At 42.5% G+C, this 26,511-nt stretch overlaps 1 protein-coding gene across 1 annotated transcript; it reads left to right on the forward strand.

Moving 5' to 3' along the window:
- The first annotated feature begins 13 nt into the window (after positions 1-13).
- On the forward strand, positions 14-25,792 carry ATXN1 (ataxin 1). The gene is made up of 2 exons (XM_007539291.3): positions 14-1,918; positions 17,984-25,792. The coding sequence occupies exons 1-2, from the start codon at positions 14-16 to the stop codon at positions 18,512-18,514; spliced, it is 2,436 nt and encodes an 811-aa protein (XP_007539353.1). The 3' UTR covers positions 18,515-25,792.
- Positions 25,793-26,511: the final 719 nt, after the last annotated feature.

Consider the following 26,511-nt stretch of genomic DNA (forward strand, 5'->3'; position numbering starts at 1 on the left):
GGGACGGCGAAAAATGAAATCCAACCAAGAGCGGAGCAACGAATGCCTGCCTCCCAAAAAGCGCGAGATCCCCGCCACCAGCCGGCCCTCTGAGGAGAAGGCCACAGTTCTGCCCGGTGACAACCACAGAGCCGAGGGCGTGGCATGGCTCCCGGGCCACCCTGGTGGCCGAGGCCACGGGGGCGGCAGGCATGGCCCAGCGGGTACATCAGTGGAGCTCGGTTTACAGCAGGGAATAGGTTTACACAAAGCGCTGTCCTCGGGGCTGGACTACTCCCCGCCCAGCGCGCCCAGGTCTGTCCCGGCCACCACCACGCTGCCCGCTGCGTACCCTCCCGCTCAGTCAGGGACTCCGGTGTCGCCGGTGCAGTATGCTCACCTGCCACACACCTTCCAGTTCATCGGGTCCTCCCAGTACAGCGGGCCCTACGCTGGCTTCATCCCTTCGCAGCTGATCTCCCCAACGGCCAGCCCTGTCACCAGTGCGGTGGCCTCTGGCGCAGGGGCCACCACTCCATCCCAGCGCTCCCAGCTGGAGGCCTATTCCACCCTGCTGGCCAACATGGGCAGTCTGAGCCAAGCCTCAGGACACAAGGCTGAGCAGCAGCAGCAGCAACACCTAGGCAGGACGCCCGGGCTGGTCACCCCGGGGTCTCCACCACCCGCCCAGCAGAACCAGTACGTGCACATTTCCAGTTCTCCGCAGAATCCCGGGCGCACGACCTCGCCCCCGGCCATCCCAGTCCACCTCCACCCCCACCAGACGATGATCCCACACACACTCACCCTGGGGCCCTCGCCCCAGGTCCTCGTGCAATACACCGACTCGGGCAGCCATTTTGTGAGCCGGGAGGCCACCAAGAAAGCGGACAGCAGCCGGTTGCAACAGGCCATGCAGGCCAAGGAGATCCTCAATGGCGAGATGGAAAAGGGCCGCAGATATGGGGCCCCGACCCCCGCAGAGCTGGGCCTGGTGAAGGCCGGCAGCAAGTCGGCGCCGCACCCCTATGAGTCCAGGCATGTGGTGGTCCACCCCAGCCCTGCTGACTACAGCAGCCGGGACTCGTCGGGGGTCCGGGCCTCTGTGATGGTTCTGCCCAACAGCGGCAGCGTGCCCGCCACCTCCGACCTGGAAGTGCAGCAAGTGGCGCACCGGGACGCCTCCCCCTCCACCCTCAATGACAAGGGCGGCCTGCATTTAGGGAAGCCCGGGCACCGGTCCTATGCGCTGTCACCCCAACAGGCTCTGGGTCCCGATGGCGTGAAGGCCGCTGTCACCACGCTGTCGCCTCACACAGTCATCCAGACCACACATAGCGCTTCAGAGCCACTCCCAGTGGGACTGCCAGCCACCGCCTTCTACGCGGGGACTCAGCCGCCTGTCATCGGCTACTTGAGTGGCCAGCAGCAAGCGATCACCTATGCCGGCAGCCTGCCCCAACACCTGGTGATCCCCGGCACCCAGCCCCTGCTCATCCCGGTGGGCAGTGCCGACATGGAAGGGTCGGGGGCAGCCTCCGCCATAGTCACGTCGTCTCCCCAGTTTGCTGCAGTGCCTCACACCTTCGTTACCACCGCCCTTCCCAAGAGCGAGAACTTCAGCCCCGAGGCCCTGGCCAGCCAGGCCGCCTACCCGGCCATGGTGCAGGCCCAGATCCACCTGCCCGTGGTGCAATCTTTGGCGAACCCCACTACCGCCCCACCTACGCTGCCCCCATATTTCATGAAAGGCTCCATCATCCAGTTGGCCAACGGGGAGCTGAAGAAGGTGGAGGACTTAAAAACAGAAGACTTCATCCAGAGCGCTGAGATCAGCAATGAACTGAAGATCGACTCCAGCACGGTGGAGAGGATTGAGGATAGCCCCAGCCCAGGTGTTGCCGTGATCCAGTTCGCTGTGGGGGAGCACCGAGCACAGGTAACCATTGCCCAGGTCACACAGGTAGGGGAATACCCACCTCCTTTTCCTCCACCTCCTGGCAAGAACAGATACTTCTAAGAAATAGGTCTGGCTGGCTATGCTGTGGGAGGAGTAGTGGTTTTCATTCTACCTAGAGTTTGTATTATTTCCATTGCAGGTTCAGTTAGGTCTTAAAGTTTGCTTTAATTTTTTTTTTATAACCAGGATGCATTTGCTGCCTCCTTTCTTTTCTCCAACTTTTCCTTCCCTACCCCCACTTTGTGTGTGTGTGTGTGTGTGTGTGGTGAGGATGGATTGTTCTAGTGAACAAATCCAGGATACTATATGTGAAAGATACAGTCTACTGTTGAGCTATATTCCCTGCTTTCAAAAAAGTAAAAAAAAAAAAAAAATTAAAAAGAAGAAGAAGAAGAACCACTGGTAGCAGTGCTACATGTTTTCATGAGTACCTTTCAGACCTCCATAAAATAGGTGCAACGCCACACCTACTGTTCATTTTACTTATTTATTTATTTATTTTGGAGAGAGACAGAGAGAAAAAGAGAAGGAAGAGGGAGACAGAGAGAAAAAAAGAAAGAGAAGAACACCTGCAGTACTGTTTCACCCCTTATGAAGGTTCCCCTTCATGTGAAGACTAGAGGCTTGCACCTGGGTTCTTTCACACTGTTAGGTGTGCCCTCAACCAGGTGTGCCACCACCCAGCAATCCATTTGACCTCCTCTACTATGTCTCTCTCCCTCCTTCTCCTAATTTACCTGGATTTTAAACTCAGTGTTTCCCCACCATGTTCTTTAGTAGAAGAATTAAACCCTAACACCCCAAGCTATCAGCTGTCCCTAAGGAGTTAACTTCTGTGCATCAACAGTAGTGCTACTCAGACACTATCTTCAGACTATGTAAAATAACTTCACTTAGGTGGGCCACATGGAGATGCACCAAAATCAGTCAGGAGGCCAAGGCAGCTAGGGAAAAGGGGAGGGGGGACAAAATCCTCTATAGAGAGGATTCCACGGGCAGGAAGAGGTAAGGCAGGGTAAGCAGGTTTTGAACTTACTAGATTGAATTTTGTTGACCACTGGGACCCACAAGCTGTCCCTGCTTCTCAGGTACCTGGTTTCTGGGGGTAATTCAGGTAGGTAGATGGTGACCTAGAGTATGAGTCTGAAAGATACAGTGTTTAGGGAGGTAGTTTGCATAGAAGGACATCCCCATCTTGATCCCCATCTTGGGAGGGGGAGGGAGAAAGAAGTTTGTCAGAGCATCCAAATATAGGAAATGAAAGCCACCATTGATATGATCAGAAACATTACTACAGTGATCTCCATGGCTTATGGTAACTAAGAGCCCCAAGGACCAGATGCAGCTGAGTCATGCTAAAAGTTGGAACTATGGGACTAGCAAAATAATGTACTTGGACTGGGCACCTTCTTTACCATGCATGTAGCTCAGGTTCAAACCCAGCACCCACTACACTGGAGGAGGATTCAGTGCTGTGGTGCCTCCCCCACCCACCCACCAAGCCCCTGTCTGTCTCTGTTTCTCTTTCTATCTGAAAATTCATCCCAGAGCAGTGAAGCCCCAGTGACAACAAAGAACTGGAACTGTGATCAGTTTTCTTAATTTTCATGGTCTTCCATGGCTTTCTTTGGCACTCGTCTGGTCTTTTAAATCATTTCAATGCATGTATCCCATGGTCCATTTAAATCATTTCAATGCATGTATCCCATGTATCCCCAGGTTGTTGAGGGTCATACACATTTAATCTCCATGTCTGGGTCTCCTGGGCTAGAAAGCCCCATGTTTTGGGAATTTCTCCATTGAGGACTCCATTGAAACACTCAGTGATGGCAAGGCCTTCTTCAAGTTTGTGTTGAAAATGGTCATGGCATAGCTGTTATTTTGGGACAATCAGACAAAATGAAACAAATTCAAATAAGACAATCAAGTTAGGGGTTTAAATTGTGGTGAGTATATTTTTCAAAGATGGTGGATGAGGAAGGCTAATTTTTCAGAGTGTTTTTCAGAACTGCTTGTGAATGACCAGATGTGGGGTCTTGTACAATGTTTGTGTATCTACAAGAGCTTTTCATCCTGGATACTTTTCTTAGTTCTATTGAGGTATTAGTGAGACCCAAGAAAGATTTCTCAAATTTTTGATTTAAAAAAATGGACTCTGAATTTAAAAAAAAAATGACATCGTTATTTAAAACTCATTCTCAATCTGTAGTTGCTACTTATTCCCACGTTCCACGGTGGCTTATTGTGTGTGGGGACTAGAAGGAAGGAAGCGAGTTACCTTTAGCAAAGTTGTCTTTGACCAGATCCCTGATGAAAGATAACTAAGAAGGAGAAGTAAATGTGTGTTGTTGTTTTTTTTTAATGGTGCTTTCAGTCTTTCTTTTCCCTCTATGGGGGGGGGGGGTGATTGATGATTTACAGTTGAAAGTAAATACAGTAGTTGGTACATGTTTAATATTTTTCAATTTTCCACATAACAATCTAACCCCCCACCTAGGTCCTAGTCTGTCATTATGTTCCAGGACCTGAACACTTCTCCCCATCCCAGAGTCCTTTCCTTTGGTTCAATACACCGAATGCTTTTAGTTTAGTTTTTTTTTTTTTTTTCTCTCCCTTCAGCTAAGATAGCAGAAGAGGTTATTTATTGTACACGGGTTACATTCAGTCACAAGGAGAGCAGAACTAGTCCAGAATGACAAGTCTAAGGCAAAGGAGCAAAAGGGACTGTGTCTTGGTATGAGCAATGAAGGTCACTCAAGATGGTCGCGTAGGATCAAATAGTGATGAGGTTCTAGATCCGCTGAAAACAAGTTCTAGGCTGCAGCACAGAAGTCCAATTTGTACCAGTGCCTCTGGCCTCCGGCATCCTTTATTTCTGCTCTCATGGCTTCCATGGTTGCACAAGTCTACTTGGACCTCTGCCTCATCTTTCTTCTTTTGCGCTTCAGCCTGCGCATTCGCTTCTTCCTCCACTTGGCTCTCATCGTGGAATGGGTTCTAGAATATGGCGCTAAGGCCGAGAGCTGCTTTTAGTTTTAATGTGGTATTGTGAACAGAGAGAAGGGGTCATTCTGAAATGCTGCTGTTTCCTCACAGCCTCTTCTACAGCCAGAGACTAAAGAGTGGGTCAAGTTGTGCTGCATTGCTAAGGTCCCTGCAGCCTCTACAGACAGGAGTTTCACGGACTTTTTAAGGTTCAGGCCATCTGACCATTCTTAAGAGAGAAAGCATGTCAACAGTGTTTTCCCCTGCTTGTTACTTTGCAGGGGTTAAACAAATGAACAAATGACAGAGAAATCAGCTTCCACATGACATCTTAACTTCTTTCCTGTAGCCAAGATACTCTAGTCTCTTTGTCCACAGCCAAGGTGCAAATTAAAAAGTAGAATATTTGTCACTGTTCACAGGTCCTTAGGGGAAGTCCCTGTGGTGATCTAGTGTCCTGCTGTCTGATGGTAGGGGCTTCTGCAAAAGAAGGCAAGAGGTTTTGGTCTGCTTAAAAAAAAAGGGGGGGGGAAGGCAGCTCTGCTTTCAAGCTGTAGAAGCAAAATGTAAAGCCAATGATTTCTCACTTTAAGGAAAAGCCTATCAGAAACAGGCTGACATCATCACAGCTAAAACACTATGCCAGCTGTGTTTGCCACAAGTCACAGGATTGGAATTAGTGGAAAATGAGAGAGAAAAAGCATGAGGGAGAGGGAGAAGGAGGAGGGAGTGAGCGAATAATGATTTCATTTCTAGTTCCAGGCCTGAATGCTTACCCCCGTCGGTGTCAATCTGAGGTCTTTTTCTCTTTGGCCTGCAGAACCAGTCCATGCCTTCTCTTATTGGTTCAAAATTTGCACACACAGGGAGATATAGAAATGTGCAAATTGCTTAGTGTAATCAGCAAAAGTCGCAGATTTGATTGGGGGAGATGTAGGAGAAGGAATGACTGCCTACAGACAGACAGTTGTGCAATTGGGTGTATATCCTCCCTTGAAGGAGGACCCCAGAGCTGCTGGACCTCATAAAGCTTGTTCTGGGCATCTAGGGAAGGGAAGAAAAAGATGAAACCTGGATTCTGAGCTGCAGAGAGACAAGTTATTTTACCTCTCAGAGCTGCTGTCTTTCACATCTCTAAAGCCAGCACTCAAACTGGAGAGATAGCGAAGCAGCTGGGTGAAGGACTTGCATTCTGAAGCCCCAGGTTTGATCTGATAATGTATATAAGCCAACTAGTGCTCCCATCTGTCTCCCTACCCACTCTCTCAAATAACTATATCTTTTTTTATCCTTTTTGTTGTAGGAGAGAGAAATTGAGAGAGAAGAAGATGACAGAGAGAGAGAGAGAGAAAGGGAGACATCTGCTGTACTTCTTCACCACTCATGAAGCCCCCCCCCTTACAGGGAGGACCAGAGGTTTGAACCCACATTCTTGCACATAGTAATGTGTGTACTCTACAAGGTGTATCACTGCCCGACTCCACTATATTTTTAATTTTTTTCTGGATAATAAAATAGGCATATGATTCATTATAAAAAATTATACCTTGTGCCTCCACTTATTTTGTGATCTTCATTTTTCTGCTTTGCAAAACAGCTCTTCTCAAATTCACCAACATCAGCTCAACCAAACCCAAGGGGCCATAAAGGGAAGCTCTGCTGATCTCATGCTGGTCATCAGTCTCTAGACTTCAGAGAAAAGCCACTGTGTATCCAAGGGAGCTGTTTATGAATGTTGGCGATTATTTTGAAGGAGCTGAATGGCTAATTATTACTGCTGTGGAAAAAAGACATCCCTAATGCTAATCTCTAGCTGAACTTCAAAGGAGGTAGTGTAAGAGAAAAGTACGTTGACAGGATCACCACTGCTCCTGTGACACTGCCTTTGCAGCACAGTATTTCTCTGAATAGGAAAAGTGACCTAATCTCCCTCTGCTCCAGCAGTGCGATGGAAGAATGGAAGGGGAATTCCAGGGCCATCCCTTACCATTCCCAGTGCCACACCAAGCCTCTTTGTATCCACTGTGCCATCACATTCACTGCCCTCTTCTGCTGAAGGACAGACAGCACATTCCATGCCCAGTGGGAGGGAGTCTGTTTCCATTCTCTCATCCTGATGGCTCTAATTGCCAGTACACAACTGACAGCAGAAATTTAAACCTCAGTGCAAGGGCCAGGCAGTGCACACATGGTTAAGCATTCACATCACAGTGTGCAAGGATGCAGGTTCAATACCCTGGTCCCCAGCTGCAGGGGGAAAGCTTTGTGAGTAGTGAAACATTACTGCAGGTGTCTGTCTCTCTGTCTCTCTGTCTCCCTTACCCTCTCAATTTCTGGATGTCTCTAATAGATAAAGATAATTTAAAAATATAATACGTTTTTTAAAATAAAGGAAAAAATTTTAAGAAAATTGAAAAAAAAGTTTTTGAACCTCTCAAATATAACCCACTTGTTACTTCATAAGTGTGAGTCCATAAGCTTATTGAAATGACCCCAGGAAGTAGCATCAATATGGAGGTTAGTGTAACTAAGAAGAGAGTGGAATTTTGCTTGGGCGAGAAGGAGATTAGCTAGTAGGAAGCCTTAGGGACCTATAATTAAATCTGCCTTCTAATCGCTCCACTGCAAAGAATCTTATGCAAATCATTTACAAATTATCACGCAAATAACTTCTTCCATAAATTAGGTCTAAGTCTTTCATTCTTCTTTATATCTTGAGATAAACATGAGGGTTGTTCTCAGACTTAAAGAAAACATTTTCAGAGGCCAGAGAGATAGATCACTGTGTACTTGGCCCAGGTTCAAGCTTCAGTATCACATAGGAGTGCCTCAACTCTGGTGATACCTCTTCCTCTCTAAATGAGCAAGTCAGCCCAGAAGCAATGAAATCACACATGCACAAGGACCCAGCACTACAAAACAAACAAAAATTACTTGTGATTATTGTGGGTTAAAATTCGTAGGATTACAGGGTATATAGTTCCACACCATACCTACCATCAAAATTCCCTGTCTCCACCCTTCCATCTCACAAAGGTAACCACCAGTTTTCACAAGTCGCTTGCTTTTTTCTCTGAAAGATCATGTGTATCAGTTCTCTAGATTCCACGAGTGAAACCATCTAGTATTTGTCTTTCATCTCTTTACATATATATATATATATATATATATATATATGTCAGAAAATTCATGATGTATTTTTGTATATAAAAGAGAAAGCTATATCATGACTTTTCCAGTAACCAAATATATATGTATATTCTCAAGGGAATCAGCATAACATGTAGTAAGACATTGTAGATTTTCCTTCTTTGCTGCCTTGCCTTAAATGGTTTTGATCCTAAAAAAAAAAAAAAAAAAAAAGTACATTTATAAAAATTAAAAAAAAAATCAAGCTTTAAAATGAAATGATTTTATGGGAGGAGAGATAATCTATGAAATTCCAGAAAGTAAGCTGAACTTTGCCCGGGTCATTTTTACTCTGCCTATATTCCTGAGGTGCTCCTGTGAATGGCCCAGGACTCTCTCCCCTTCTGCTTGTCCTATTAAGAAAGATACATAAACAACCTTACACTAACCTCTGTGTACATATTCAACCTGTTTTTTTTTTAAAGAAAACAGTTTCTTTTCTTACTACTATGTTTTTATTTATTTACTATTGCATAGAGACACAGAAAAAAATGAGAAAGGAGGAGGAGATAGAGAGGGAAAGATACAGACACACCTACAGACCTGCTTCACCACTTGTGAGAAGCTTTTCCCCTGCAGGTGAGGACCAGGTGGAGATCAGGGACTTAAATCTGGGTACTTGCGTACTATAATGTGTGCGTGTTGAGGGGGCCAGTTGCACCAACACCTGGCCCCCTCAACCTGTGTTTTCTGAGTATGCGCCAGCTACAGGGATGGATTGGTCGACCATTTCTCCACATCAGGCCTTCTGAGCTTCTTTGCTTCAGAGAGGAGATTAGCATTGTTGCTTCACAATGAGCCCCTCCCAGGATGGCACCTCCAGCTTCTTTCTGACAATATTCTATCTGTGAGTAGCCTCCTTACATCTCTCTCTCTCAGGCTCCCCAAGCTCAACTTCTCTGGAGAGCACACGAGATTTATTCAGTAGAATTATAGTGAATTTTATTTGTCAGGTGCTCTGGACTGAGAATTTTCTTGGACTGCATCTTTCCTAACTGCTGAGTTCCTTATGTCATTAGAGTTGTCTGTTAACTCTCAGAAGTTCTTGAGGTGATGGCTTCCGGTTACCTCACTGGTAACTGGAATTTCAGTATATAATGCCATTTCACTCTACCAGCCTCCGTGGTCTGGTGTGGTGTGGTTTGGCATGGCATGGGGTGGTATTCACTCTCATACAGACTATTATAATGATGTCCTTACCACACATCTGCCTATGGCTGTTCTTTCATTCTACTCTGTTTTAATTTGACTGCTGTGTCCTGTGAGTCATTGGTGGCAGCCTTACTCATTTAATGGATTAGTTGGAACCTAAAAATAGCTACAGTCCTCATGCAAGCAGCACATAAGCCTGTGGAGTCCCTTAGCAGCCAAGAAAAGCCTGCTTGCCAGCAATTCACATGCAGGACTGGTAGAAATGAATCCTAACATATCAAAAAATAGGTAGTGGCTTCCCTGTGTGCAAAGCATAGTACTGAGCCTGTGCACAGTTTTCATATGGGCATTCATTCTCCTCTGAGTTCTTATGTAAGAAAGGCTCCAACAGAAAAAACAATCTGGAACCACATTGGGGTGTGGTGTGTATGTGTGTCCCCCAAAAATGTTTTCCCTTTAATTCCATATGATATAAGTGTCCCCAGCTGGGTCATCTTACATGTATTCATGAAGAGTACCTTCTTGTTTATACTAAAAATAATAGGCTTTATTTTGTAAAGGGAACTTCAGTTTACAAAGAAAAAGAGCAGGGGTACAGTTCCCAGACACATAGAATTTCTTAAAAGCTTACACCTGGGGACATTTGTTACAATTGAACAACCAGCAGTGACACATTATTATTAAGGAAAGTTCATAGTTTAGAATGGGGTTTACTCTTTGTACGGAACATCCTATGGGTTTTGACAAATGAGTAGTACCCTGCATTTAACATTTATGGCATCATCAATTTCCCACCCTAAATTTTTTTTTATTACTTCACCTCTCCCTGCTCCCTACCTCCCTCCTGCCAAAAATCCTTGGCAACCACTAATCTTTTAAACTTCTCTAGCGCTGCCTTTTCCAGATTGTCATATAGTTGGATTCACAAAGCATATATAGCCTTTTCAGACTGCTTTCTTTTACTTGGCAAAAAGCATTGAGGACTCCTCCATGACTTTCTTTCCCCCTGTTGGTTGTGACAGCTCATTTCTTTGCACTGCTGAATAATATGTTGTTCTCTAAAGCATGCATTTCAAGACCTGAAGGAAACTGAGCAAATGGGATAGATTCTGCCCTGGTTACTCACTGAGCAGGATACTAAGGAGGCTTCTCCACAATGGAGGTCCCATGAGCCATTAAAAAAACAAACAAACAAACAACAACAACAAAAACCCCTAGGAGAAGAACAAAACTTGTAACTTGTGATTTGTGTTTGAAAATAAATCTGCACTTTCTCCAAAAACTGTGGCAGGATGAGTATTAGTCTGACTAAATGTTCCAAACAAAGTACTCACAGATGGGACAGGGAAATAGCTGATTCAGTAGAGCACACACTTTACCATGCACAGAGACCTGGGATTAAGCCCTTCATTACCACATTGAGCTTCATGAGTGGTAGAGCACTGTTATGGTGTCTCTCTTTCTCTCATTGCCTCTTCCCACCTGTCTGCCTCTCAACCTCTTAGAAAGAAAAGGAAGGAAGGAAGGAAGGAAGGAAGGAAGGAAGGAAGGAAGGAAGGAAGGAAGGGAGGGAAAGAAGAGTCCACTGGGAACAATTAAATTATGCAGATACGTAGTCCCAGAGACAACCCTGATGGCAAAAAAACAAAAACACGAATAGTCTCACACTCCACCAAGGAGCTGTGCTTGTTTTCTTGTTCATCATGTTTTAACACTGGAGTCGATAACTTTCTTGAGTCCTTAAATATTCTGATTTTCTTGATGTTGAGAAGATAGTCACTCAAACTTGCCTCCGAGGAAAACAGATTGCCTTCTGTCTACAGGTGAAGTGGGATCAGGATTGTCACCCACAGTTCAGAAGTTCATTTCAGAATTTCCAATTTCCTAATCTCACCAAAAACAAGACATCTTTTCAGATACCCACCCAGCTTCTAAGAGATATCCTTGCTCCGAGATACAGGCAAAATTTGCTTATTTGGGATAATGTCAAGCAAAAGTTTTTCATAAAGCAGATGCCCTTCACATTTGTGAAAACAGGGATTCTTGTGAAGGAAAAGGGAGACATATTTAAACAACAGACATTTTGTTTTCTTTACATCTTGTTTTTGGTGATATGTACATATGTGTGTATATAGAAATGGCACCCATCTAAAATTGAATATACAATCAAATTGCATAAGTAGGCTTATGCACACACAGTGTCTATATACAGTTGTTATTGACTAAGCAGTTAAAAAAAATTACTGAGCTTACACAAAGAACTAAGAATGAGCCAGTCACTAGACCAGCATGGTGACACTAAGACAAATCATCATCAACCCAAAAGGTAGGAGATGCTGCCTCTGTCTTGGTGCCTTCACTCTGAATAGAAGTTGAAACTGAGTGCTTCAGAGGAGTTGCTTTGGGGTGGAAGGAGGGAGGGTTTGGACAGATTTGTCATAGGAGCAACAGTGAGCAAATGACTGAGACTGCAGCAGCAGCAGGAGGAAGGAAGGAAGGGGAGGAGATGGGGCGGTGATCTGCACCTACAAAAGAGAGGTGCTGGCTATAAGGCATTCAGAGATGAAAGACAGAGAGGCCTCAAGCTGACAGAGGACAAAGGCTATTCATGCACACATTTCATCTTATAGACAGCTTAAAATGTTTGGAAAAGGATGTATTTATGGGATGAAAAAAAATGGACCATGTCAAGCTGCCAGGAGTTATGTAACAAGCTTTTGGTTTTATACAACACTTCCCCCAGGAATAGACTTTCTTTAGGTTTCAATCAGGGACCGTTTGAACCTGACAGGATCATAAAAATGAATTAATGATCATTAGCACAGCCAAAAGAGTAGAAAGGAACCTCAGAGTAGGGAGAAACTAACTGAAGTATGATGCAGTGAAACCTGACAAGCTCAGCATCTGACTGGGGAAGATTGAGTGAGGCAACTGTGACTCAGTCCAAAAACTGACTGCCAGGGAACCAGCCAAATCTACTAAGGTTGTAGCCCTTCTCCCTGGGGAGAATGCTAAACCCCCTTTGGTTTTGGCTCCTGAAAACAGGGACAGCAGAGCCTTTCTGGTGTCTCAACATTGACCTCTATTGGCCAGTCATTCCATTGCAGTGTTCTTACATACAAAAGGCAGATGGAGCTCTAGTCTCTGATTTTTACTGAGTTAAATGCTAACAAGTATTTCAGATTCTGGGGAAAGAACCATGTTATCTTATCTCTCATGGAGCATACAGTCCTGTAAGCATTTGACGAAAGAGGTGAGACAAGTATGTATTTAAGGAAATAATATGTAAAATAATAGATGCTAAAGAAAAGTTTCAAAGTAGAAGGGTACAGATTGAAAGGTGATTCTTTTAAGTAGAGTGATTAGTGAAGCACTCTCTAAGACGTGGACGGGTAGTGGGGTGAATTGTAGACCATTTCTGACTTTCTCAGGGCATCTGTTTCTTTCAGTGAGCTGCTGGTTTGGCCAGGGCAGTGACAGTACAGAAAGTGAGAAATGGACTCATTCTAGATATTTGGAAATGGGAACAGATAGGATTAGCCTGTAATTTGAATGAGTGTGGTAGGAGAGAAAAGGCCAAGTAAAATGTGGTTCCCAAGCACTTGACCTGCACAGCTGGAAGAACGGGGATGCTGGGGCCGGGCGGTGGTTCACCTGGTTGAGTGCACATGTTGCAATGTGCAAGGACTCGGGTTTGAATCCCCAGGCCCCACCTGCATGGAGAAAGCTTTGCAAGTGGTGAAGCAGGGCTGCAGGTGTCTCTCTGTCTCTCACCTTCTCTATCAACCCCTTCCCTCTTGACTTCTAGCTGTCTCTATCCAATAAATAAAGATTTTTTTTAAAAAATTTTTTAAAAAGGGATGCTATTCATGGTGATTGCCAAGAACCTAGGAGACACTGTTTATCAGGGGCATACTAGGACATCTATTTTAAACACATTAACTTTGAGTTGTCAGTAGACATCAAGTGGAAGTCAACAGATAACATGATTACCATAATAAAAATTCTTTGTGGAATTATCATTTCCCACTCACATTCACTGAAACAAGAACTAGCTCTTCTGTAGCTTCTCTTCTATAGACTCTGACATTTATCAGGTGTTTTGAGTTACTTCACTAAACTTCATTAAAGCTACAAAACCTGAAGGGTAAATACTTGATCAATACTATCAATATTTTAAAGTTCTTAACACTATAGGGAAGACCCATACAAGTCCCAAATTAAAGGAATTATAACAGTGTTTTCTGTTTGCTTTCATTGTTCATGTACAGTTTCACCACTCCTGGGCCATATTTTGAGGGGAGGAGGTAGAGGAAGGGAGGGAGAATAGATAGATATAGATGATTGATAGATAGATAGATAGATAGATAGATAGATAGATAGATAGATAGATAGATAGATAGATAGATAGATAGATATGCAGGCACATAAACAGAGACCATAGCACCAGAGTTCCCCCTGGCACGATGGTACTTCCTTGTAGTCCTGGGGCCCAAACTCAGGCAACACATGAGCCCTACCCTATGAGCTCTCTCTCTCTTGGCCTTTCCCTTTCTGGTTTAAAGTAACACCATATCACAAAATCCCACCATCTCTGTTTCATGTCCAAAGCAGTTCTCTTTGGCATTGGCAATATATTTTTAATTCTATAATATTCCCAAAGGGAAATTTTAAGCAGCTAGACCTCCATGTATAGTCTCACTGAAATAATCCTCAGGATGATTTCTTCCTCTACGGCTAACGATCAGTTTACTTTTGATAATGTTTATACTCTTCTGAGACCATGAATGTAGCTAAGGGTAGAATTTTTGATTTGCACATATGAGGACCTGAGTTCAATTCCTGGCTTTCCTCTTAACTCCTACATTCCAAAGGGATGCACATGCCCTTCTAACCAACCTAATTATGAAGTAAAATTTATTTCTGATGTATACTTGAATGTCCTTATTTGTGACATACGCCATGAGTTTCACTTTTCACCAAATAAAGAGGAGAAAAAAAAATGTCATGTTCACATATATGCAGACCAAAAAGAAAAATATTCTGTCCATATCATTCAGTCTATATGTATAATCAGTGAGGAATAAAGGATTAGAGAGGATGAATGTTACTGAGGATACATTAGATGACAAGAATTATAGTACCTGGTCTGAACTTTCCAGCTCACTGTCTATATCAGTCAGATTGCCTCCGTAGTCTTAGGCTCCCGACTTTCATAGACCCAAATGATAATGTGTGGCAGGACATATTTTTTGAACATGGCAGAACTCCCATGGGAGCCACTAAAGTCTGAGTTTAGGAGGAAAAGCTCAAAGGCAAGCCTCTGAATTAGTGAAGATTTTCCCCAAGCCTATACACGTCTTTCTGGTGCAAATCTCAAAATTCTTTCTCTGTCTAGCCTTTCACTTGCTTTTTGTCTGTTTCTTTGTTAGCTTTTAACTATTATCAATTTTTACTTTACTGAGATGTTGACTTTCAAGACTGTTGTCACTAAGTACAGTTTCATATTTCTCCACCAAATTGTTCACTTTTTACAACATAAGACACTGGGTCCCCAGCTCCCTTTTCAGCTCCCTTTAACCTTCCCCTTTTTAAAACTTTGAATCTACTGATACAGAACATAGTTTATTCAAGTTTCACCCCATGTTTTCACTTTCTTTATTTTTTTTAAGTCTCAACTTCAAGTGAGATAATCCGGTATTCACCTATCTTCTCAGCTTGTCACTTTTCTTTCACTGTTGGTTTGTTTTTTTGTTTGTTTGTTTGGTTGGTTGGTTTGGTTTCTTGCCACTAGGGTTATTGCTGGGGCTTGGTACTGACAGTATGAATCCACCTCACCCAGCAGCCTTTTTTGTTTGTTGGCTCCTTTGTTTTGCCTTTCTATTTTATTTTATAGGACAGAGAAAAATTGAGAGAGGGGAAAGAGATAGAGAGGGAGAGAGGAGAATAGACAATCACAAAGCTGCTTCGCTGCTCCTGATGCATCCTCTCTGCAGGTGGGGAATGGGAACTCAAACTCAGGCCCTTGTGTTAGATGTGCTTAACCAGGTATGCCACTGCCTGGCAGAAGGAGGTTCATGTAAGCTGTTCAAGCCATAGACCATATTACAGCAATTCATTGTCAGATCTGCCTTTGGGTTTTGTGATGAAGAAGCAAGGGAAGGGCTTTCAAAATGGGTCCAAAATATTAAGGACAGGCATCTACAGCATAACATTTGGAATAATCCATAATGCTACCCGTAATAAGAACCTTAGCCCTTTTTCGCTTGTCTTTTCTTTTCTCTATCCTTCTCTTCTCCCCCTCCTTCTTCTTCATTGTTGATGAGTGTGTGTGTGTGTGTGTGTGTGTGTGTGTGTGTGTGTGTGTGTGTGTGTGTTAGTGTGTTATAGGGAATTGAACCCAGGACCTCCTGCATGCAAAGCATATACACCACTGCTCAGCAATATCCCCAGTCACATCCATTTCTCCTTAATAAATTTACAGATACTTGGTAACATATGAAATTCTTCAGGTATATTTTTCTAACATTATACGATAAATGTTTTCTCAAACCAGGAAATATTGGGGACTGTGTACAAGATGACTCACACATCAAGAATGCTTTGTAGGCAGTGGCTCTCTGCCAGCCAAGAGACAAATACTGGCCAAGAGTAGGAGGAACTTAGGAACATGTAGTCAATAGGGAAAAAAGAAATTGACCACTGTGTTCAAAAATAGGCTTTCCAGGATTGCAAATTTCACATAACCTTTAGCTGATGTTGAGCAGAGATATGCAAACAGTGCAAGTGGATGGAGTTTCTTCTGAGATGTAACTGTGAAGGCACTGAGCACCGACGATAACTCTGGTGGCAGTCAATATTAAATATAAAGTACAGTGCTTTGTGGACACTACCCAAAAGAGTAAGATATGCTAGAAAACACCGTCTCTGGTGTACTCTCAACTCTATTTCCTGCCCCACACCTGGTTGCCAAGCTCTTGAATGATCAAACTCCCGCTTTGCTTCACGGTTGCTCTGCCTTTGGAATGTTTAAATATTTTAGTGGGAAGTACACTGTTGTTGTTTGTTTGGTTGGTTGGTTGGTTTTGTTTTATTTATAGACTTGTTTATTTCCTTGTTTGGTTTTTATGCAGAGTAGCTAGCTGCCTTCAAAGGTTGATTCAAATTGCTCAGTCTACTACATCTAGAAAAGTCACTGAAAAACAACTTTTTAAATTATTTTTACTAGTGATTCAATAATGATTAGCAAGATTATATCAGAGGTACAATTTAATATATTTGCCACCACCAGAATTCTGAAAATTAACTTTTAAAAAACATCTTCATTCTTCTCTTTTTTTTTTTCATATAGCATACCATTGAAGAAATGAAACTTCTGTGAAAATTGAACTGTAAAACCTCAAGTGAATCTCAGCCTAATTTAATGACAATTGTAAAGCTCAATGGACAGTTTGTAGATTCCCTACATATGCCATTTCCTTGCTTTTGTCACATATGAGATACTTCCAGATAGATTTTTTTTTCCTTGCAGCCATACCTCTATCCCATCCTCAAAATTTTTTTAAATTAAATACAGTATCTTCATCCATGAAGACTTCCTTACTCATCTGCTCTGCCAGCTGGTATATACTTTTGATCTGTCCTCCAACAGTGTAACACTATGACAAGCAACACACCCCAGTCTATAGATCTTCCCACCACATTGCCACTTATGGCTCACGTGTCTCTTCTGACCATTGACTATGAACTCCTCCAAAATTCGTGCCATGCTTATCAACTGACTTTCTTTGTATAATGCACAACATAATGGCATGGAGAAAACACCAGCTATTGAAAGGATATCAGGCTTTCCCCATATTTAATTTTTGTTTTTCAAACAAATGCAGAGACAGATTTGAGTCCCTCTTCTTCCTGTACCTGTAGATGGTCCAGGCATCTAAACTAGCTATTTCCACTTAGCCTTCTTCCCAGAAATATCCTCCCATCTAAACTTCTCCACATCCTTTTCATCCTGCAGGCTCCTGGCAAAATCCTCCCTGGGACCAGTCTCGATGTCACTGATAGTGCTCCTCCTCAAGTCCTAGAGTGCACACTCATTCATCCAATAAACAGATATTATGCTCCAACCCTGTTCCAGGTACCCTTTTAAGGTCCAAGGATACAGTGATAGACACCTGAGTGCCTAGCACTCAGGTGTCTATCACTGTAGAACATCACTGTAGAACAACCCTGATCCATATTTAACCTTGTCACACTTGAGAATAGAACCTTTTTCAGTGAGCTAATAGAGCACGAAACCTCTATCTTCGACTACTAAGTCATCTATGGAACCTAGCTCAGAGCTGAACCCTGAAATATGCCATCATTCTTGGGAATCAGTTGACTTATTTTAATGGAAGCAAGCGATAAAGCCAAGTAAAATGCCATTTTGAATACTGTGGACTTTTACACAGGAAAGTTTTTGCTCCCTCCCTCTTCCCCCCTGACACACACACATACACACACACACACACACACACACACACACACACACATGCTTTGGCCTCACAGCTTTATACATTAAGTACAGGTATAACTGAAAAAGGAGGTCCTCATCTGCAGGTATTGGTGAAGATCTGTGGAAGTCATCTTTTCCACCCCATTCAGCTGACGTGCATGTACAATAAAGCAACACAGTCTTTTCATTTGTTTCCTTCTTTCCCCTTGCTGTTTCTACAGGTCAGCGTTGAAGTTTTGGTAGAGTACCCCTTTTTTGTGTTTGGACAGGGCTGGTCATCCTGCTGTCCAGAAAGAACCAGCCAGCTCTTTGACTTGCCGTGTTCCAAACTCTCCGTTGGGGATGTTTGCATCTCGCTTACCCTCAAGAACCTGAAGAATGGCTCTGTTAAAAAGGGCCAGCCCGTGGATCCTGCCAGTGTCCTGCTGAAGCACTCAAAGACTGACAACCTCACTGGCAGTAGACACAGGTATGCTGAGCAGGAAAACGGAATCAATCAGGGAAGTGCCCAGATGCTCTCTGAGAATGGTGAACTGAAGTTTCCTGAGAAAATAGGATTGCCTGCAGCACCTTTGCTCACCAAAATGGAACCCAGCAAGCCCGCAGCAAGGAGGAAGAGGAGGTGGTCAGCACCAGAGACCCGCAAACTGGAGAAGTCAGAAGATGAGCCACCTTTGACTCTTCCTAAGCCTTCTCTAATTCCTCAGGAGGTTAAGATTTGCATTGAAGGCCGGTCTAATGTAGGCAAGTAGAGGCAATGTGGGGAAGGGAAATTTGGCTCTCCTTCATCATTTGTATCCAGATTACTGTACTGTAGGCTAAATAACACAGTATTTACATTTTATCCTCTTTCTTTAGGTTTCTGTTATAACCTTGTCATTAGAGTTACCGCTGGTGTTGCGCAGGAGACTGGTGCATATGCTTTTTCCACTCATGTCTGACGGCAGTGGGCAGCAGGGGCCAGAGCAGGGCCAACTGGGATCAGGCATCCTGGGTAGAAATGAAAGTGGCTTCACAGCACCTGCCTCACTAGCAGTGCAGAAGCAACAACCAGCGCTGACTTCCTCTAGTTTCCCAAGCAAGTTCTGTGGAAAGGCAACTATAGGGGTGTGAGCATGCATGCATGGGTGCGTGCATGCATGGGTGCCAGTGAGTGAGGCTCTATTTCTCTCTCTCTCTCTCTCTCTCTCTCTCTCTCTCTCTCTTCCTTTCAGCACGGGACTAGAGGGGAAATGTCCTCTGGAGCTTGTCACATCCAAAAGAAATATCAAGAACCCACTTCAGGGCATCCTAGAGAGGCATCAGACAGTAGATGGAAAACAAACTATGTAAAAGAACAATTTTTCCTCCAACATATTTTACAATAAAAGCAACTTTTAATCATATAGATACATATTTCCCCCTATGGGGCCTGACTGCACTGATTTTTTTTTTTTTTAAGAGCAACTGCCACAGGTGGGATTTTGTTTCTGCTTTATTAGTGCAGTGATGTCTCCAGGGTGTCGTGGTGGTTGGAGCAGCCCCTGCCAGCATCACCAGCCAGGCCTGGAGAGGATGGTGGAGCAGGACATGGGCAAGGGAACCCCCACTTGCGTTTCTGTGCAGTGTTAGGAAAACCAATTAGGTTATCGTGTTGACTTCGCTCACGAGATAGATGCAAACTGCCCTTCATTGAGATCAGGGGAAATTCTTCGCATTGGGTTTGCAAATCTTTTTGTCTTTTAACTCTAGTACTGTTTATAGTTCATGACTATGGACAACTCGGGTGCCACTTTTTTTTTCCGATTCTAGTGTGACGTGAGGAATTAGATTTTGAAGATGAGCATATATAGTACTATCTCTAAGCACTTAAAATGCTGTTCACACTTTATTACCAAGCATCTTGGTCTATCATTCAACAAGTACTGTATCTCACTTTACTCTTTGGGAAGACAGAAAATGAAGTTGCTTTCTTTTTCCAACACTGTAACTACATTTCAGCTCTGCAGAGTTTCTCATGAGCAAGATACCGAAAGTTTCAATGTGGTTTAAAGGGATGAATGTGAATTATAATCTAGTATGTGACAATGAGTGACCACCAAGAACAGCCTGACTGAAGGCACTTTTCACTTTGATGTTTGGAAAAAAAAAAAAAAAGACATACATAGAATTGACAGAGAAACTGAGAGAAAAGGGATGGAAAAAAAGAATACTCTTTTTTTTCTTTTTAAGATGAACTTTTGAAGAACTTTGCGATTTGCACATCTTGAGTTTATAATTTGTGTGATATTCCTGCAGTTTTTATCCAGTAACATTGTGGGAAAAGTTTGGGGGTGGGACTTGAACGAGCATAAATAAATGTAGCAAAAATTACTTTCTAACCTACCTAAACTCTAGGCCATTTTATAAAGTTATGTTCCTTTCAAAATTTATTTTGGTCTTTCTCCCATATCTGTCACAAAAACCAGGTTTAGCAGGACAACTCTGAGAATTTTCTTCAGATTCATTAAGAGTTTCCCATAAGGACATTCATGCATATGAGCAACCTTTTTTTTTTTTACTATTATTTTATTATTGTTGCTATTTACATTATTTCTAAAATAACTTTTTTTTTCCCCTCCATCTGAAATCAAATAAGATTTAATGTTTGGTACCAACCCAGAAAAGGTAATTAATAGCTTAATCCTTTCACCCCCAGTGATCAGAAATATTGTTTGTGGATTCCGAGTATGCCTCGTGAAGTGCTTTTTTAGAAAACTTTATACGTAGGAAAACATTTTTAAAATTCTGACTTGGAATGGCTGCAACTGATCTGAATATCTGATCTTCCTTTTTACCATTGAAAATAGTTATTTTCCATGTCACAGACCAAAAGGAAAAGCTCGTGGCAGCACCTATCTTGGCATATCTAGAATTCTTTTACATGTATCTCTCACCAGAACTAATGGCTTTTCTAAACCATATTCTGGGGTGTACCAAAAACATTTGAATAGGTTTAGAAGAGCTAGACCCATTCTTTGACTTTCTTGGCAGTTAATTACCCTGTTAGCATACTAGCAGAAAGCTGGGTGGGCCCATTTTTGCAGTCATACTGCTTATTTAGTGCTGCATTTTTCTTTCTTTCTTTCTTTCTTTCTTTTTTTCTTTCTTTCTTTCTTTTTTTTTTTGTGTGTTTAAGCATTTCTGTTCAGAGAACTTGCTTAATCTTCCATATATTCTGCTCAGGGCACTTGGAATTATTATGAATTATTTTTCTTTTTATTTTGTAACCTTGATGGTAAGAGGAACATGGGGTTGCCATACAGACTTTGTCCTCATTAGTACCACTATTTACAGCAACTCATGTGGACTCAGAAAAACACACATCATCTTTTAGCTTACTTTAAGTACTGAACTAAATGGATCCATGAAACCAACACTAAAGTGGGAAAACATACACAGTTTGGAGCAATAGGAACATCATCATAATATGTGTGCTTCTATCTATTTCAGGTATAGGAATTTTTAAATAATTGGTTCTTTCTAAACATTGTCCCATTTCATTCTCTTGCTTTTTAGCATGTGCAATACTTTCTGTGCCAATAGAGCCTGACCAGTGTGCTCTAGTTAAAAGCTCATAGTTTTTTGGCTTGTACCCATTTGGTCTTTCTTCCTATTCTGGCCAAGAAGGGCTGGAGGGAAGGAGCCAGGAAGGGGAAAGTTCCTGCTTCAAGTTTCCCCTGCTGCGGATATGGAGTGCTGGGGCCAGGAGCCTTCAGGAGCTCCGTGTGTCTGACGCCATGTTGCAGAAAGAGCAAGCAAAGGATATCTAGGGGAAGGGCTGCAGTCCCCTGCCACCATTGAGGAATAGTGAATATGGCGTGTGGAGAGGAAGGAGGCAGATTCATTTCTAAGGCACACTCTGGAGCAGTGTAGCCAGAATCAACCCATTTTCCACGGTCTTTTCTGCAAGTGGACAGGCCCCTCCTGAGGCCTGTGTCCTTGAAACTTTGAGCCCTGCCTCTGAGTATGCCAGCGGCCAGTGGCTGTGGAGGGAGCCATCTATGAACAATGGTCACCACTCCTTTGTGGCAGCTTGCTCTTCAAATAGGAAGAACATCCAGAGGACAGGGAACCTCTTGTTTGCAGACATTGGCGAGCCCAAGACTTCCAGAGCAGCCTTTGTCACCGCTCCTGCGTAGCAAACATAACAATGACAAGCTTAGAAATCCTTCTTCGGTGCCGTGCAGCTTAATGAGGATCAGCTATGTGCCTCTGTACTGTGTCCACTTTGCAATATTTACTGACAGCTGACTTTAGTTCTTCCTTTCCTGTTTTCCATTTTTTTTTAAACTAATAACAGCAGGCCTTTTGCGTTTACAATGGAACACAATCACCAAGAAATTAGTCAGGGCGAAAAGAAAAAAAAAATAATAAGAAACCAACAAACAAGAACCTCTCTTTGTAGGGATTTCTAAATATATTAAATGACTGTTCCTTAGAATGTTGAACTTGAGAATTCTTTCAGTTTGTCTGGGCCACATTGGGGGGATGGGGAGGGGGGAGTACAGAAATGGATGCCACTTACCTCAAATCTTTTAAAGTGGAAATCCAAATTGCATTTTCATTTGGACTTTCAGGATAATTTTCTATGTCGGTCAAAGATTTTTGTTCTCCCCCAACTCACCCCATTTGGTTTGGGATGATTTGATTTCCCTACTCCCACCCCTTATTGTTGTTGATCCCATTTCTAACTCTTGAATTATGACCCTGTATGTTTTCTGTTGGATGAGTGTGTTGGGTGTTTTTTTCCCCCACCAGGAAGTGGCGGCATCCTTCCTTCTCCCCCTACAAGGAACTCTGCAGAACCTTTCACACCTCTTACTCAGGGATGGGGCTGGCGTGTGTGTGGTACACTGATGTGTCCGGAAGCAGCACTTTGACTGCTCTGGGGTAGGGTTGTACAACTTCAAGGAATGTTTGGATTTCCTGCATCTTGTGGATTACTCTTTAGATACTGCATAGATTGCAATATAATGCTGCATGTTCGAGATGAACAGTAGCTCCTAGTAATCATAAAATCCACTCTTTGCACATAGTTTGATCTTTACTGAAATATGTTGCCAAATTTTTATTTTTGTTGTTGTAGCTTTGGAATTTTTGTTTGTTTTTCAAGGAAATAATTGACAATAAATACCCTTTAACATCTGTGACTACTAAGGAAACCTATTCCTTTCATAGACAGAAAAAAAGTCTCAAATGCTTTTGAAGACACTAATGCCATGCTATTTCAGATATGGGTGAAGAAGCAGGGCTCTTAGGACAGAAGGCCAGGCTTTTGAGCTGTGTGGGTTGTCATGGCTACTGTTTCATGAATCTCAGGCAGTTCAATCAACTGTGGTCTGTTCTCTCCCAAAGCCCTTTGCACTTCCTGTTTCCTAATCACCCGTATTGTATTTCCAGGTGAAAATGGGGCTGGCTGTCTCCAGGGCCCAATCCAGCTTCAGTGGTAATATGAAAGGAAAAGGGAAATATACTTTTATTTTTTAAGATGGAGTGGAGACCTTTGCATCCACCTTTGTGTTTCCAACCCAGAATTTCTGAAATAGGGATTTGAAGAACCCATTAAGTAATAAATATACAGAGAATATACTTTTTTTTATAAAGCACATGCATATGCTATTGTATTGGGTTGGTTTTCTCTCTTTTCCATGGACAGTGTTGTGTTTCTGTTAATAGGGAAACTCCAAACAATTTGCACACCTCTACTCCGGAGCTGAGATTTCTTTTACATAGATGACCTCGCTTCAAATATGTTACCTTACTGATAGAATCTTTTCCTTGTAGCACTATACCTTGTGGGATATTTTTTTTTTAACGTACACCTGCTTTGAGAAGCTGAAGAAAAAAAAAACATTTTTTGAAGCACTCACTTTCAGGGGTACAGGTAATGTTTTTAAAAAAATTGCACAAAAGAAAAATGAATGTCAAGATGATTCATTCAGTGTTTGAAAGATATGATCTGTTGAAACAATGAGTTTCCTACCTTGTTTGTATAAAAAAAAAAAAAGAATCATAAAGGTTGACAGTTATGTTTTTTTCTTTTTTTGTATATAGAAACTTGTCATGTCTAAGTGATCAGATTCATATGGTTATGGCCTGGAAGAACTACTACGTAAAAGGCTCTTAAACTATACCTATGCTTACTTCATGTTTTTGTTACATAGAGAGCTCTTCTGAGGGGAGGACAACGCTGTATTCTGCAATTAGAGAATACAGTTCATTCCTATGCTGAAAGTACTTCTCTGAGCTCCCTTCTTAGTTTTAAACTCTTAAGCCATTGCAACTCCCTTTTCTTCAGAGATGATGTTTGACATTTTTCAGCACTTCCTGTTCCAATAAACCCAAAGAATATAATCCTGAACAAGAAGTGTTTGTTAACAAGGGATCCTAACTACCGATAAAACAGAACGCAACTATGAGAACAACAAAAATAAAGTTCAATCTCTTTTCCCCCACATCTCAAATTGAATGATGTGGGGGGGGGGGTAAAATATAAATTTCAATTGAAATGCCTCATTTCCCCTTAGTCTGATTTTTAATATTAAGAGGCCAAAACAAATGTGGAACAACTTCCCAGGAGAGTCATATTTTGTCCAAAATTCAAGCCAACCAGCAGAGACTGGACAGCTGTGGGGATACTGATCAAACCCACCTTCAATTCTTAAATTCAGAATCTCAGCCCCTCCTTTACTGCTAAATGCAGCTTTCCTGGTAGCTGACATTCACCTATACAATTACGGGAGGGAACAGCAGCTTTTTGTGTCCTCGTGACTTGCATACAAATGATTCAGCTATATTAAAATTAAGTGCATTTGGCCAATAGGTAGTTTCTATACAGTAAGAGTCTCTAAGAATTCACGTAACTTTTCTTCTCTGAAAGGATTCAAGTCTTCCACTGAAGGTAATTGGAGACTTCACCCAAGTTTTCTTTCCGTTTAGTTGGTTTGTTCATTTGCTGTCTGGATGGCTAATGAGCCTGTCTCCTTTTCCATGGCCAGTCTGTAGGCCTTCCTGGGAGTGTTGTTTACAGTAAACCTTGCCGAGGTAACATATGATCCTCCAGAAGACCAGCGTCTGAGGTGACTCTAGCTTACAGCTCTTGCCATTAGAGAGCAGTTACCAAGAAGCTGGGTGTATAGGTTTCTTCTGGTTCTTACGCAAGCCACCAGTACTCTTAAGTTATTGTCTGGTCCAGGAGTGTGGTAAACTCTTCAGTAAGTGAACCTTAGACTTGATGCCTGTGCATTAGATTCTGTGAATACTGCTCTTTTGGCCTTTGTGGGAGGTCGTCCTTCCCAGCTGTCACTGCATACCTATCAGCCCAAATTAGTCAGCTGAAAAGGATCTTTCCGCAGAACCCTGCCAGTATTCACAGTGACCTTAGGCTAAGACTGTCCAAATTTCTAGCCAGTGGTCTCCTGGACCCAGAGCCATCTCTGAGATTGAGACCATCTGGGTGTTTTAATATGGAGTCATGACCCACTCTTCCTATTCTAAGCCTCCCACCAGCCAAGGGAAAAGAGACATCAGAAATTTTGAGGGCACTATCAGACTGACATAGCCAGTACAGAGGAGAACTAGGGAAGGAATGATGTTTTGCACCTTATTGAAAAGAAAATTTTAAGTGCATACATAGTTAAGAGCTTTTATTGTGACAGGAGAATTTTTTTCCATATGCGTGCACACTCTCTGTAATTCCAGTGTAAAATATTGTACTTGCACTAGCTTTTTTAAAACAAATATTAAAAAAATGGAAGAATTCATATTCTATTTTCTAATCGTGGTGTGTCTATTTGTAGGATACACTCGAGTCTGTTTATTGAATTTTATGGTCCCTTTCTTTGATGGTGCTTGCAGGTTTTCTAGGTAGAAATTATTTCATTATTATAATAAAACAATGTTTGATTCAAAATTTGAACAAAATTGTTTTAAATAAATTGTCTGTATACCAGTACAAGTTTATTGTTTCAGTATACTCGTACTAATAAAATAACAGTGCCAATTGCAAATGTGTCCTTGCCTTGTGTTAGGGCCTCAAGAAAAATCAGGCTGAGAAGTCAGTGGTAACATCTCTATTTAACCCCTCACCATGACCCCAGGTGTGTTTGGCTGGGTACGATATAGGCATTGTTTTCTTAGAGGACACGGTAGTGTGGTCCTGCTTGAGATTACAGTCTGAGATAAAAGGCACATTTCAAATGCAGTGTCTTGGCTTGTTCACATGATGTTTATCACTTCCATCTGAATGTGCTGTTTATAAGTACTGCTTCTACACAGCATCTGGCAATTCTGTGGGTTCATAGAGTATAACCAATAATACATTCTGCAGTTTTTCTGTAAAATGTCAATCTGTAGATGGAAAGTTCTTCCATGCCTCCTGTAGTTCACGTTTGTTCCTAACTTAAGTGGAGTTGCTGGTGGGAGGGAGGTGTCCTACCACACAGATGAGCCTATTTGTTTCAAGTATGCACCATCAGTTTGCATTATGTCCCTTCTCAGAAATGTGTGACATAGCATTTACCCCAGAAAGTCATTGCTTTAGCATGAATGACTTTCAGGTGACAGCCCCACCCTTCTCTACCTATATTGTTATGAAATCTTCCTAGTGTTCTGGAGATCTAGAAGAGAGCACACAAAATTAAATCCAGTTTTTACTTAGGCCAAAGAGGAGTTAAGTAATGTTTCCTGTCATTGTTTTCTTGACTATGTGTTTTGGGAACATCCCACA

This window comes from Erinaceus europaeus, chromosome 4 (assembly GCF_950295315.1).
Source record: "Erinaceus europaeus chromosome 4, mEriEur2.1, whole genome shotgun sequence".
NCBI lineage: Eukaryota > Metazoa > Chordata > Mammalia > Eulipotyphla > Erinaceidae > Erinaceus > Erinaceus europaeus.

Bases quoted from the DNA above. Each gene is read 5' to 3' on its own strand.
- ATXN1 (XM_007539291.3), top strand. From the start codon at position 14: ATGAAATCCAACCAAGAGCGGAGCAACGAATGCCTGCCTCCCAAAAAG. The intron at 1,919-17,983 runs GTAACCATTGCC...CTGTTTCTACAG, and splicing joins TGGGGGAGCACCGAGCACAG to GTCAGCGTTGAAGTTTTGGT.